At 42.3% G+C, this 16011-nt stretch overlaps 1 protein-coding gene across 1 annotated transcript in view; it reads left to right on the top strand.

Moving 5' to 3' along the window:
- The window catches only part of LOC115580439 (protein kinase C-binding protein NELL1), a 283933-nt gene extending 268854 nt beyond the window's left edge, over positions 1–15079 (top strand). The window contains exons 17-20 of the mRNA XM_030414756.1: positions 2354–2547; positions 6932–7108; positions 7478–7702; positions 11284–15079. Of these exons, the coding sequence (XP_030270616.1) occupies positions 2354–2547; positions 6932–7108; positions 7478–7702; positions 11284–11334 (647 nt within the window). The 3' untranslated portion in view covers positions 11335–15079. The remainder of the gene's footprint in view (positions 1–2353; positions 2548–6931; positions 7109–7477; positions 7703–11283) is intronic.
- Positions 15080–16011: the final 932 nt, after the last annotated feature.

The following is a 16011-nucleotide window of genomic DNA, read 5'->3' as shown; positions in this document are numbered from 1 at the left end:
ATAAAAACTGCTACTGAAGAAACTGAATTGTTTCCATAGTGCATTGTTGGTTTTCATAGTTGCACCTTTTTTTTTTTTCTTTTTTTTTTAGTTTGATTAAGTGACTGAGTAGTTCTAACAGTACAGTTACTGAAGTGTTGCGTTCATTCAATACATTCAAGAAGTTGAACATTTTCCTTAATTCGCGGCTTGTCATTAAGGGTGAGTTGTGGGTTCCGAAGCCAGACGAGTTGAGAACCACTGCTACAGCGACCGAGTAGAACAGCAATGCACTAAGATTCATTTCACACACAAGCCAGCTACTCTGTCTCACTGTGTCTCGCTGTGCTGTGTGACACAGGTGCTACTGCTGGGATTTCATCGAAGGTAAAGCGATATTTTCACATGGCGCGTTCAATATATATTGCACTTTAAACAAATCAACAAACTGATAATGTAGCTGCAAAAAGAGTAGCTGCACTGTCTCTGCCAGTTGCAAGACAACTTGGGATTGAGTGAGAGAGCCAAAATTATACAGAAAAAAAGAGATTCAAACTGGCTTCATAGAATAAACGGGTTATGTCGTGCAACATGACCCTATATTGATATAAATTATATTGTCTCAAACTATATCTTGTTCTGAATACGTCTATCACTGCCCAGCCGTTTTTTATTTTCATCATTTAAACTCCTGTAACAATATCCCAGTGAATGCAGGTTTCATAACCTGACACTCTAGGATGTGACAATCTGAGATTCAAATTTAAGATATGTGACTCACTAGTCTTGTTACCCTGGAGCATCAACGCGTGGACGTACATATTGGCTTATCTGACTGATTATGTCATGTGTTTGCCGTCACCGGTAAGGAGGCTTCAGTAGAAAACAATAGGTTGAAAGTAGGAGTACTCAAGAAAGTAACAAAAGTACAACTTATACAGATGAAAATTAAGATGGCTAACATACAACACTTTTGATTTCCTGGAAATGTTCAAGAGAGAAACAGGGAGGTGGGGAAAGCAAACGTGTGACTGTCCCTGCTGTTTCCCATCTCGTTCAACTCTGCAGAATGCTAATGGACTTCAAGACCGTGTTACTCACAGTGAGACAGCACGGTCAGGGTTAAACAGGCGAAGAAAAACATGAATTCCATGTTCTCTCTCTCTCTCTCTCTCTCTCTCCATATATATATATATATATATATATATATATATATATATATATATATATATATATATATATATTTTTTTTTTTTTTTTTACTTCAGGGCTTTGTTCATGCGACACTGGTAGCGTGCTGACAGTGTCGCGTGGGTGTGATCGATGTCTGTAGGCAGCAGGTGCTGGCAGGGGAGAGCAGAGCTACTGTCGGAAGGGACTTTGGTCTTTTTCTCTCTGAACAGCTCACATTTGTGAGGATAAAGAGTGTTAAATGTCATGGCTTGATAAAGAGAGGGACAGACTTTTGGCACCCCATTTCATGCGCCACGCTGATAAAGAAAAGTAGATGAATATGCCGTCTGTCGTTTCTGCTCGTGCTGGTTCTCCCGGTTTGCAGAGAGGGAAAGTGAGACTGAGGCTGGCTGAGCCGATGTCTCGTTCCTTTGATGACTGAACTGAATCCTCTAAGAAATTACATAGGCTGTGACTGATGGGTCTGAAGCTTTGAAGCCAGGATGTATGCAAGGTGTGCTACTCGTATATACTCACTTTGTGTTGGATTTGCCTTGATTATAACAGAGGAAAAAACAACATTCTCCTTTCCCTTAAAAAAAATGTGCATGTGAGGACAAAGACAGCACAAGATCACTATTAACAGCCAAAACCTATAATAGACAGCATAACCACATATCTCATACATTTACGGCTGTTTCATTTGTACTGCATTGCACAACAGCATGTGTGTAATACCGTGGGAATTGATTCAGTAAATTAAAGAAACACAGCCGCAACCCTGCTGCTAACACCCCGGGTGCTCCTTCCGAACTGACCACAACAATCTGTAATTTAAGTTCGCACCACTGCAACAACTGACTGCTATTCATTTGCAGGGATGATTAAAGTGACTTGAGGGCTGGAACACTCATTTGTGCACAACACAGATTATTACAAATGTTACTCCCCGATACCTGCCGGGCTCCATAGTAATGTGAGGAAATAGAGAATTTAATTAAAAGTAAACGTGCACAGCATCTAGTTCAGAGCTAGTGAGGGTAAACATTTCCCTGTATGGAGTTGGAAAGGATTACTTTGTAGTTGAACGCTACACCGAAGATGCTACATATAATGGACTTGCACACATTCATAGATAACTGTCCAAAACAACAATTGCCATGTAAAAATGTATTTACCGTGGTTCACTTTTTGTCTTCCAGACATCGACGAGTGCAGTTTGCAGACACACACCTGCTGGAATGACAGCGTGTGCGTGAATCTCCCGGGAGGCTACGACTGTGTGTGTACGTCTGGTCCGGGCTGCAGCGGCGACTGCCCGCAGGAAGAGGGAATCAGACGCAATGGGGAGGACTGGAAACCCAGCTTTGACCGCTGTGCCATTTGCTCCTGCAAGGTACAGAAAAAGAACACACTCGCACAAAGCCAATGCACCGCTGAGGGATCTTAACCCAGGGTTTTCATCTGAGCTTTGATCTAAAGCTCTGTCTCTCCTCCAAGACCTTCTGTACGCCCTAAGCTGTTAATATATAGTTAGAATGTTAGAATAGAAAATACCTTGGAAATAACAAATACCAAAGAATAATAAGAAACATTTTATTCATCTTGGATATGGATACCTTCTTTTTCTGCAAAGGAGCAAAATACAGATCAGCAAGTTTTTCACTCACCAATCATCCAAGGACCAACCCAGGAGGATGAAAGAGGAAAGATAAAAAGGAGGGACAAAACCAAGTTCAGGCGCCAATGCTTCATGTCGAGCACATACTTAAAATATCATATCAAATTCCTTTAGAGACCATTTTTTACAGAATTTGAACCAAAACCCCTGGGCAGTGGGGCCTGATATTTTTATGGTGCTAACTTTATGGTTTTCACTAGTCACAGCCTTCTATACTACTGTATACGGGACTGGCATTGAGAAATGAACTCCTCTTTAACATTAGTAAGCGCGACTCCGATGGGTATTTTTAAGAAGACCTCGGGATGACCTTTTCCCAACCCTAACCAAGTGTTATTTATGCCGCGACCTAACTAAACCATAACCACAGTGTTGTCACAATATAAATTATATATATATGATATGTAAACTAAAGAAATGTTAAGTTTCAGTGTTAGTGATTCGCAAGAAACGCATGTTGGCATCATTTATTCTGGCTGTCTTGTGGCTCAGAGGCATTGCTAACAAAGAGAAGACAGACATGAACACGAAAAGACTTAGAAAGGAGAGAGAGATGGGATGAGTTGTGTAAATCGTCGGTGAATAGAAGAAAGATTCTGAAAAGGGGAATGCATCAAAGGTGGGGTGTGGGCCTGCAGGAGATATGGAGCTGCCAGGAATCTCTCTCTTTCTCTCTGATTGCTGCTCTTGCTTCATTACAGAAAATGATTACACAAATTCAGCCACATTAGAGTTTAATCCAGGTTTTGTTATATGACTCTGCAGTTTGTCCATCATTTATTGGTTGTGATGTTCAGTGGTCTGAACAAAGATGCTTTGGTAATATCTGCTACCGTTAATAACGAAAAGCTGAGCTTCAGAATCAGGCCGATATCAATACAGCAGAGTGCAAGGAGCAAAGTAAGTGCACCCATAATGGTCACAGAAAAGCTGTGTGTATACAGCTGTACATACAGTCCAATAGGCCAAGCTTTAAGCAGGAAGCCATTCCATAAACAGTAATGCCTTTTGACAGCAGACAAATTGGGTAATAGTTTGTGAATATGTTTGTCCAAAATCTGTATGATGGTCCGACTGCCCATGTTTCTCAACCATTTAGACTTTCTTTAGGCCATATTGCTACGTTCCAAGACCTCAGTTATTAACTCAGTGTGTATAATGTCATTGTAACTGTTGAGTTGATGGCCAACACTTGAAAAGAATATTTTTGCCAGAGACCTTAAATCTTCTTTAATTAATGTAAGTCTTTACCTTTACCTGTCACCCATGTAACTGACTGGAGTTGATTAACAAAGTACTAGGTTCATTTATTTCATCATCTTACAACAAAATGCAAGTTACAGTCAATTTCTGCTGCTGGCAAAATAATTAACAAACATTTTAAGAAATGCATGAACTAATAATAAGTGCGGAGGATGGATTATTGAGTCACAGCCTGAGGAGAGAAGCTGCTCTGATGTCTGGTGGTACAGCAGCAGATACTTCTGTATCACATGCCAGACGGCAGCCGGGCGAACAGGTTGTGCTCACACTTGTTATTGGTAGTCAAGAAACAAACTTACCAGACTTTACAGGTCATTATTAACTCAGGAGAGAGAATTAAGCATCATGCAAGGTCAGCTGCAGGAAAAACACCTCAGCGCTCCCATCTGTTTGTGATTAGCCTGCGTTACATTCCGACAAATATTTGTGGCAGCTTAACAAGTCACTTCTGTGCTCATGAGGCGGTGCAGTGTGGCTGCAGGAGAGCAAGGTATTGATCAGATTTGTCTTTGGGAAGGTGAGGCTCAGCGAAAGAGATTAATATGAAACACACCCAGAGGGTTATTTGGAATGAAATGACAGCTGAGAGCGGTGGTTCCAAAGATAATCACCTTTCACATGAACTACCCTGGTGGAGTTTTGACATTTCAGTTCAATACATTTTTAGTAAATCCATCCAAACTACTTCCATTTCTCTGTCAGAATCTGTGTTTATTATACCAGCCTATTTCTGGTGATTTCCATCATAGACACCCTGCAGTGATTTGCGGAGGAGGCAGCTTGTTCCAGTTCATGTGACATATTTAGAGATTGATGACATCTGAACATTAACATCCTCAGCAGCATCGCCTTCTGTCTTGACTCGGTCAAGCGCCTGTCGTGGATCAAGTGTCAACATTTCAGAATGGAATGGAAACATGTAGGAAGCAGAGCGACTCCAAGGAGTCCAGCCTTCAGCAACCACATTTCCAATATAGTACATATAGTTGCTTTGCTGACATTTTTTGTACCCTGGGTAAAATGGTTGTAGCCCATTTATGATGCATTAATGGACACTTTTCAATCCCTGTAAGCAGAGCGCTATGTGTATTTCCAGTATAGCATATATTGACCATTAACAAATGAGAAAAAATAGCTTTTTCAACAAAATGTAAAATGAAGGTCAGTGTTCATTTCCATACATTGACAAGGGTATTTCTTAATTCAAAGACGAAAGGTATGCCGACCAAAGGAGACACTGAACAAAGATAAGGGAGTGGAGAAAAGAAACACAAGTGTGGCACAAGTGAGAAGCTGGCGGTGTTCAGGATGCCTCCAGGACCCACTGCCCTGCTGGGTTTTGAGTCAGACATTAGATGCTCTCTGAATACAAACCACTATTGATCTGGATTTCAGGGACCAAGGCTGAAAACCACTGGCCTGGTGACTGTGAGGAAGCCGAAAAGTTTGTGAAGGGGAGAGAAATTGAAGGTAATCAGGGTCAGAAAGTAGACAGGGATGTTGAACATGAAAGTGGAAAGAGTCTGTCAAAACTCACCAGCACATGACATCGAAGGTGGAAGCTAAAGAGCAAGGATCTTCTATTACTCGCCATAGTTTATTTTCAGGAAAATGAAACAAGCGATTGAGTTAAATCGGAGTTTACAACAACGAAAGTGCTGTTAAAATAGATGACATTCAGAGAGGACTATCTAATCTAAGAACTGTGCTACCTATTAAATAAAGAAAATGTAATCTGCAGTCTTTAATTCATCATGAAGTTTACAAAAAGATAAAGTTCAATTATGCTTTGTTGGATAGCACAATAGAGTAGCATAAGCATGCACGTCTGGGCCTGCTCCTGGCATTAAAGCAAACAGCATGTCCTGCCAACACAGTACAATTGGCAGTAATTTCCGAGCAAGTCCTGGGTTGTAACCATAAATACCAACGCCACCAGTATTGGTACCCTGGGACTCGGTGGCTACTGTAGCAGGACAATATGCATCGATAAAACATTGGCTCGGTATTGCCCTTTTAATGGTATGCGGAATGATTTTATGGCTCCCATACATTTTCTAACGGCCATTTTATGTAACATTTTTACATCTCCATTACATCCACGTCCCAGGGCCAGACAGTTCTGGCTGTGGTGAGTAAAACGGACCATAAAGTTTGCTCTGGGTGCAGACGGAGAGCCAGGGACACGGCCCTGTCAGATTTCTCTGCGTCCCAAACTTTTGAGCCATTCTTGTTTCATTCACGGCCCTTATAAATTGCTGTTAGAAAATGTAGATTTGTTGCTAAGATACATTAAAACCCTCTGTAGGGATCTGGCCTTGTATGATCTGCCTGAATGACCCAGTGTGCGTAATTGTTAACTAGCTTTCGCTAAAGGCGACAGGTTTCGGATACGCACCTTAGTTATATCTCAAAGTCTTGGATTTGTCTGTCTTAGAATTCTTTTTTTTTTTTTTTTTTTAACTGAGATTCAATTTATTTGTAATTGCACCACTTTCATAGCAATGAAATGTCAGGCATTGAGTGTTCTCTCGAGGATTGTACTCCTTTCAGAGATGAAAAGGCTCTGAAATGTCATCAGGGAATCCTTAAACGCTTCACTGTAACCATACAGATGAAAGCTTTCAGTTTTAGCAGCTGTTCAAGTAGGTTGACCTACCTATTCAGGGCTAAAGAAACTCTGAATCATACTTTACAGCCCAGAATATGAAGCAACGTCAATGTCAAGTCTTTGACTCTATCTGTTAGAAGTCAGCTTCATATGTCAGAGCTGCTACCATGACACTGACACTTGACACTGTTTGCCCTCTGACTGCTGTGACCCTCTGTTGTGCAGGACGCGCAGACGTACTGCCGGAGGAGACCCTGTGACTGCGGAGACCCAGACGAGGATCTGTTCTGCTGTCCCGGCTGCGACAACAGGCCCAACAGCCAGTGTCTGGACCAGAGTGGACGCACACTCTATCGCAGCGGAGCGTCCTGGCTGTATGGCTGCCAGCAGTGCCGCTGCATGGTCAGTAGGCAGAAACATGTACATCTGCATGTACTCACATATGTTTTGCCAACAGCAATGAAAGCTGACCTTCATTTAGAATCCCTCAGTGTGGTTAAACAGGTGACATCACAGAACACACAGAATGTCCTCATCAACTTAAAGCTCGGAGCTGTTTTTTTTTTTAATACCTGTCCCTGATCAGTTGCTCAGCTGTGTGTGGATGCTCAGATAAATCCCACCTCTGTAATTAGTCATGTGGCAACAAACCAGCATGTAAGCTGTAGCTGCAGTCACCAGATCAGCTGGTTCACACACAAAAAAGCAGCGCATACACGCTTACATTTGTGCTGGCTTAATTCTATTTTCCACCGCTCTCTGTGTCTGCAGGAGGGGGAGGTGGACTGCTGGCCTCTGGTTTGCCCCGTGTTGATGTGCGAGTACACAGCAGTGGCGGAGGGCGAGTGTTGCCCGCGCTGCGTCACAGACCCCTGCCTGGCCGACAACCTGTCGTATGACATCCGACAGACGTGCCAGGACCCCGCAGGCATCGTCCGCCTAAGCGGAGACACGTGGCATATGCCCAACTCACCCTGTACCACCTGCCAGTGTAAGGTAGGTCAAAGCAGCAACACAACAATGCTTTACTGTGCAGCATCCAGATTTGATTAAACCCTAGGATGGCTGATTTAGTCCTCAATCAAAAAATCACAACCAATTCCAAATCGAACTGTTTTAGAAATCCAATATAATACTTGTGTTCAGGTTCACATGCTTTAATGTTAAAAAAAAAAAAACATTCTTCTTATACAGTCCATTGCTGCAACAGCTCTTTTTACCCTGTTTCTGAATACTCTGTTGTAGTACCTGTCTCTTTAAAGTGATAGTTCGGTTCTTTTGATGTGAGGTTGTAAGAGGTACTTGTTCCGCATCAGTTTATTACCTGCGGTAGAGCATTGTACTACTGTAAATGGTACCAACAGCAAGACGTATTTGAGCCACCTAAAAGAAGAAGAAGAATCAAATTGCAAATCAAGCACACACATTGCATTCAACATAGTGAAACTGGTACTCTGCATTCAACCCATCTGGAGGGGGCATTGGGCATGGGTTAACTGCAAACTGAATTGCCCTGTGGGGATAAATAAAGTTGTTTGAATTGAATTGAATTGAATTAACCCTTGCAACCGGGGACCAAGTTTATCTACCCCATATCTTATCTTTGGCCGATGGTATTGACGGGAGCTGTATAATTCTCTGCTTCCCTGTTGGTGCTACGCGCCGCTTCTCCACACACAGGGAGAGCTGACAGTCATCTACATCAACTTCATCTCTGTAAGAAACCCCTCTTTAAAAGTCCAGGGTGCTCTGATTGGCCAGTTCTCACAGGCTTGAGGAGGCAGCACCTACCTTTCATTTTTGTTTGGGGCGTGGCTGAGGAAAAATTACTGCATAGTTGTGACATCACAACCCCCCATAACGTATGTGAAAGCGCCTGCTTTCTAATTTAAAAAAGATACGGAAATCTTCTACAATAGGTAATGGTAATGGCAGGCACTCCAGGCTATTAATACTGATTAACAACTGTGCTACGTATAGTGAGTTTATTTAATGTGTGTTGGAGGTTATGCATCCATCTGCCATATGAATCCGAAAACATCTGAAAATCTGTCACAGATGATGCAACGTACGTTCAATCTGAAAGAATAAAATATGCAGATCACTGTGTCAGGAACATGTCAACTTTGCTCAGATCTTTTCCACACGTTAAGTAGAAATAATCTGTTGTTCCTTAGTTGTGCTTATTTTTAGCTATAAGAATTATTTACATTAGCCGAGAGAAGCGCATCAAACATGTGGACCTGAACCATCATCACCGTCACATGTCAGGTTATTTTGTATCGTGGAGCTGAAACAGTGGACTCCTAAAACACACAAGTCACAGCCGGCCACAGCAGCTGGGGTGCTCACTCACACTGTGGTCACAGCAGGTGGTTGGAGCTGCTGCTGCTGCTGCTGTACAGTAACTCAGACCTACTGTACTTGTATCAGTCACTTTGTTGCTCTGTGATTGGTTGCTCAGTCACAATGTAAGCCCAAGTGCATCACTGTTGATAAAGACACAGGCTGCAGGCCAAATCGCACACTTTTTCTCCATACTTTTAGTATGTACTGCAGCTTCCCTTTTAATGTGATGTATGTACTGTATGTATACAATGCAACCTTATGCCTAAACAACTGAATAGACCAATTGTTCAGCATCCTTCGTTCGCAGTTTGGTTAGATTTAGGCCCCGTCCAGACGACAACGTTTTTTTTTCGAAAACGCACACGTATTGGCCGACCGTCCATACGGATCCTGAAAACGCAGCGCCTGAAAACGCACTTTTTTGAAAACGGGTCTCAGGGTGGAGAAATCCGAAAACGCAGCCCTCCCGTTTTCATGTGGACGGCGAATCCGCATACTTTCCAAAACGATGACGCGATCACCCCATAACAACAACAACAATGGCGAACAACAATGTTCGTGCCGCAGAAGATATTGAGCCTTTCTTGCAACTTACTCGCCTTGTAGTTGAGTGTATGTCGCAGCAGCAGTTCGACCTCATTAACGGTCCACACAAACAAACATCAAACGGTTTACTTGCACTAGCCATTTTCATCTTCTTGTTGTTGTGTTCGGTTTCTCCGTCAACTGTTTGTTTACAGCGCGCAAGCTCAATGCGCATGCTCCGTGTCTTCTTCCCCGTTTTTGGTGAATGTCAAGCGCCACCTAGAGGCCTGGAATATGAACTACAGCATTTTCGGTTGTTTTCGGTCGTTTTCAGTGGATCCGTATGGACGCAAATATTCTTAAAACGATGACGAGGAAGACGGAGAAAAAAAAGATCGTTTTCGCCCGTGTGGACAACTCCTTAGGCAGGAAAACTGCTTGGTCATGTTTAGGAGTTCATTGTAGTTTGGGTTAAAATCACTACACCACCTACGTTACCCAACTGACTTATGTTACATGATGTACATGACGTAACTTCACTACATCAGCATGTTAAAAGAACTCATGGTTGACTTCTGGTTTTTGCACTGCATATGACCAGAAGACTCCTGAATGAAAGTCCTGTGCTTGTTTAACCCAACCATCTCTTTTCAACCTCCACCCTACATGGACTTTTCACTCCTTATGCTTTTCCTCATTTCTTCGTTTGCAGCTGCAACAATTACAACAACAGCTGGAGTTCTAAGTCTAACAACGAACTCAAATAGGGGTCATAATAAGCTGCTTTCATTTTTTGCCTATATTGTAATATTTCTGATGAGGACAGGCTCATACAGTCATTACTTGTCATGATATTGCGCCTTGAACTTTGACCCTCTTGCCCATACAGCCATGAAATTTGAAGTAAAAGTATGCATCTGGAACAGAGCTAAGGTGCTTGATTGTGTGTCAGAATAGCCAGTAGAGCATGTTGGCTCACACACTGCAAAATATGACCAGATGTATGAGGACATCCTGGTATTTTTGGCATACTATTGAGACATGCTAAATATTTTTTAGTATGGGACCTCGCTCTCGGGTAAGCCAAAGTTGAAGCCGCATCAACATGGTCAGTTATCCATTTTGTCCAATCCTTTAAGAGTGGGGTCAACCATATGACAAGCATAAACGTGCTTTTGAGCTATCGAGCCACGCAGGTAAGGTTTAAGGTACTGGCCTCTGAGACCATTTTCACAGTTACTATTTTTTAGCAGCGAGCACTTCCAATGAAATGTGTGACACTGTGACGGTGAGGTGTGTTAAAAGTCCCTGAGAAACCTGGGACCTTGTCAGTGGAGAGACATACTGCTGTTCAATTTCTAAAATTTGTCACTGCTTGGAGCCACACATCCTAAATTCCATCCGCACTCAATGTACTGCAGCAGCATCATAAATCAGAGAGACGGATACCCCAAAACTAGAGGAGACAGTCCTGAGACTGAATGACTGGGTAGCACTAGTGGTACCTGGGAAAAAAAGACAGTATGTTCTTTTGTCATCTGACCTTTGAATGATATTGTCGGCATTGTATAAACATAAGATCACTGTGTTGTAAGTCGCTATGTTTTAAATCGCTGTATTCTGACTATCACAGTCAGTGAGGCTTTTAATGGTTGATGACTCTCTATCTCTTCTTTTCTGTCTTTTCACGCTGTGCTGGCCAGAACGGGAACGTGTGCTGCTCGGTGGATCTCGACTGCCTTCAGAACAACTAAAGTCTCTCCTCCTCCTCCTGCCACCCTTCTCTCTCTCTCTCTCCCCCCCCCCCCCCCCCCCAACCGACGACTTCCCCCTTGGATTCCTTAAAAAAGACTCACGCGCACACATGTGCATGCCAGGGTGTGCACAGAAAATACAAACCCACACTGGACTGAGGCTGTGCTTTTAATGCCACTGTCACTCTGTCGACTAACAGTGAGTGGGTGGGTGGTTGAGCAAGCGGGCGAGCGTGTGTGGCTCAGGTGGAGACTGAGGCCATGGTCACCACAGTCACTGTGTCGTGTATGTGTCTTTGTGTTGTTTCCATTTCACTACATTCCTTGAGGAGAAAAGACGAGCAGCTGAGCAGCGTAACGATGATGAGAGGATTCACAGCGGATCAGATTTGAGGTTGAGGTGCTCCAGTTCCAACCTTACACGGTTCCTAAATGTAGATTTACTAATACTTGGTCACCTAGAAGTGACCCAAATTTTAAAATGACGTTCCGCGAAGCAAAACTATCAGGAGGTAGTTTGATGTAGAAATAACAGCTCGGAAAGTGACAAAAATGACCTTTGAATCTGGTGATGTTCGCCCCGTCTCCAACGTCTCTCATGGGAGCGATTTTGTCTTGTCATTCTTACAAATAATTTCTTGCGTTCTATTGAGGCCAACACCTCACCCAAACCTTTGAGTTGTCCCACTTCGTCAGTGATCCAAGCCATTTCATAATATGTGTTGACAATCCGATATTGTACCATTGATTTTTGTTTTCCACAACAGCTGTGTGCTGCATTTGTCTCTGCCCCGATATTAAAATCAAGAAATTCAAACAAAGCTATATCAGGGCAAGGAAGTGAACAATTATGAATCTATTAACTTGACTCTTAACTTTTAAATATTTAGAATGTTTTCAGACAGCACACCATCCGCATTTCTGCATCTACATCCACCAGCTTACTGCTTACTCACACTTCAGGGACTGGACCCAGCCATCATCAGATTGCTTCTGACAATATTTGCAAGTCCCTTCAACAGCTAATCTGACAAGCACGCCCACTTGAGGCGATGCGTGGCCAGGTGTGTGGAGGTGAGAGAAGTTCTTTCTTGTCAAAAACATATTTTGTGCGGTTATCAGACTCGCTGTTTCTCACCTTTTGGAAGCAAAATGGGCAAATTTTTTTTAGACGAAGATCTGCTATATCGGCAGTCAGTGGTTGTTGGTTGGACTGGCAGAGAGACATAAAAAAGAGAAAGAGCGATAGAGAGAGAGTGGAGATAATTAAAGCCATGTCAAGCTGGCCTGGGTTTGAGTATGCCAGGAGGTCACCAATGTCGAAACCCATTTACAGACAGCTAGGCTTATTAAGGCATGATCGTCTGGTGCTTTTCCTGCCGCAGTTCACAGACTCGCAGCTCTGACACTGCTCTGATCTCCTGCTATCTCCTCTCCTCCACACACCTCTTGCATTATCCTCAAGCTTGTCTTGCAAAGGCTAACATCTTCCTCAAGGGTTGTATTTATCTCCCCTTGTCCATCACTGTCTGTTTTTCCAGCCAGAACCAGAGAGAATTTCTAGCATTGTCTCAAAACCGATGCTTCACCCATGAAATCATTAGCCTGACCACAGCAGAAATCTGATGGGCCACTTGCACACTTTGGTCGAGCGAAATGGTTATTCAGTAAACTTTTGTTGCACAGCTCTTCATAGAACCACTTGACAGGTAATTTTAGGGCAGTTAAATCCTTTCAGTAAAGGGATGAGGGCATATTTAACATCAAGCTCTTCTCCAAACCTTTTTCTTTCTCTCTGGTTCTTCTGCACACCATCAGAAAAGTTGCATGCACCTGGACTCCTCAGGAGAATCTATGACGCATTTCTACGTGAAGCACCTTGCAGATAAGTTTGAGCCAGGCGATGAACAGTATCCAATGAGAGCTCCACAGGCGTCTGGTAGGAGGACGTGGTGGAGGTCGTGGATACGTCTGTAGAGTCACTTTTTGCATGTTTTTCGTTCAATATTGAGATCATTCCCTCCAGTTGAGGAACATAATGACCTTGAGTTGTGTCAATAGTGCAACCATGCATTAGTATGCCAGCAGGCTGGAGCAAAACATGTCTTGTTTTAAGAATAATACAGCAATTGAGTTGAATTGACCACACTAGGTATAAAGGAAAAACTTTGATGCATTATTTTTCAAATCGTAACCGGCATTAGGGGTGAACTTGGTCTTTGGGGCTGAAAGTCTGTCTCCCCCTTCTCCCTCCTGCTGACCTTCCTCTATCCAATGTCAGACTAGTTTCTTGTTTGTGGTCGTGTTTCCGGTCCTGAACAGAAACAGCAGGAAAATACTTTTTTCTACCCTTTTGTGCTCGGAGCACGTTGTTTGGACAAACTTTTGGGAAAGGTAATGCGGGTTGTTTCACCTCTGGAGGGGACGGTGGCACGCAGCGAGGTGTGCCGCCGCTCTGACCTCCCCGCCACAATGTCCTTGTGTTGTCTTTGTTTGCCACCACATCTGTTTGTGTCTCACCTGAGCATTTTCTCCGTGTACTCTGCTCCATTTTCACAGCGCCTCTTGTAAAACTGAAAAATGTCAACTGTGCACAAAGTACACACAAAAGAAGAACAAGTGTTGTAAATGGTATCTGTGCCCATCGAGTTTAACACAGCAATTGAAAGCGGACATTTGTACAAAACATCACTGGAAACAAGTTTTTCAGATTGCTCTGTTGATTGATTTGATATGAAATATAATGACTACTGTAAAACACTATTTGCAAGTCTGTGTGTAATTGTTTTTACATACTGACGATATGATACAATTATACAGTTTTTTAATTATCATTGTGTTCATGAATAATGTATTAATTTCAGTGGACTACTTTTTTTTGGTTTTGCTGTAAATACTGTGTAAAGTGAGGCGTTCTGTAAAGAGATTAAGACTATGTGAATAATTCTCACTACAGCTTCTTAGGATCAGAGCGTTGCAAGTCAGGAATGACAGAGAAGCAACATTTCTATTGTTTCTACTGTTTCTTTATTTTTCTATTCTTGCCTTAACCCTTTCAGTATCCATCATAGTTTAATGTCTTTTCATTGTTTTAGGACAACATTATGGACGTTACTAGCCTGTGTGTTTGTACAGATCTCTGATCAGTGAGTGAGCCTCACTGAAAGCTGAGAGTCAACAGACATGGATTTTGGAGATCAAGATGAGCCTACTAGGCCGGCGTCTGCTCCTGGTGTCTTTGTAAAACAGATGAAGATCTTGGACATTTTTTCACACCACATCTTTTTCTCCCTCTTGTTTCTTTTTTTTTTGTTTAACTCACATTTGTGTGAACTGACCTGAAAAGTCTCTACGTGAGAACCAGACAAAATAGAACTATGTACACATGTAAAAAAAAAAAGAGAAAAAAAATCTAATGTTGAAAATGACAATGTTGTTCTCGATTCAGTTCCTACTAAAAAGCAAGCCATTGTGTTTCTCCTTTAACGTCTTACTTTTAAAAAAGAAGCAGTTTTGGACCTTCTAGATCCTGATGTGCTTGTTCATGTTTTTGATAGAGGACCATGGCGGAGGAATCCCCCCCCCCCCCCCGGGTCTGTTCATTGTTACTTCTCCAGATCAGAGTGGTCAACCTTAATGTACTCAAAGGGTTAAGTGTCATTTGACTTGAAGACTGTGTTGTGATAAGAGTTTGCTGTAAAAAAAAAACTTCTTCAGTTAATAAATATTTTAGTTGTTTACTTTATTTGTCTTCAAAGTGTGATGGTGACTGGGAGTTGAACTCACAGGCTCTCAGGTAGATGAGACACATTTCCTGGGTAGGGACACAAATAGAGGACATATATATGGCGCAATCACGAGAGACACCCAAACAGCTCACGATCACGCCATCCACCATCAGCTTAAATGAAACACATGTTTCCGAGCCACTGAAATGAAAGCCATTCCCGGCATCAGGATGCAGTACAGGAGAAGTCTTTCATGTTCTACTTTTATCAATGCTACTGTCTTCCATTTCCCTTGGGAACGTATGAAAGGCTGCATTGCGCTAAAAGATAAGTACATCCTTTTGATGCATTAATGGAGCGCTGCTGTGCCACTAACTGGAGCAGGTAAAGCAACACTTCTGAAGCTACATTGTTGAGGGGAAAAAAACAAAAAAAGTAAAAGCTGCATAACATGAACCCAGTGTTTTTTTTATTTTCCTGCTGCACCACTATCAATAAACACACAGACGCAGGCATGCAGTGCCTGAAATTAAATTAGGAAAAAATACACATTCACTGAAATCAATTACTGCCCTGAAAGCACTTTTGAAAGAAGAAATAATAGAGCTGAACATACAAGCAGATATATCCAGCCCTGTTTAACCCAGTCCCCAGTTGGGGCTTTGCTGCCTATGCATAGTGTACAATACACAATCAAACATAGATATCCAACTTCCTCATCAGTATCATCTTATTAGAAATCTGAAAGAAAACATCAACTTTAGATAGTTCAACAATACTAACAAATAATAAACGGACAAGACCAACAGCAGTGTAGCATTAAATGTTATTCATGTAATGTTGTCAGTCAACGTCCTAAAGTTTAGTATGCTTAAGGTTTATCGGTTCACCATCTTAGTTAGCTTAGGTAGCATTAAACACAAAGTACAGCTGAGGGTGATGATAATGC

Source organism: Sparus aurata, chromosome 4 (genome assembly GCF_900880675.1).
Source record: "Sparus aurata chromosome 4, fSpaAur1.1, whole genome shotgun sequence".
NCBI lineage: Eukaryota > Metazoa > Chordata > Actinopteri > Spariformes > Sparidae > Sparus > Sparus aurata.
Note: the sequence above shows the minus strand (reverse complement) of the source record. Positions and strands in the feature narration are given on the sequence as shown.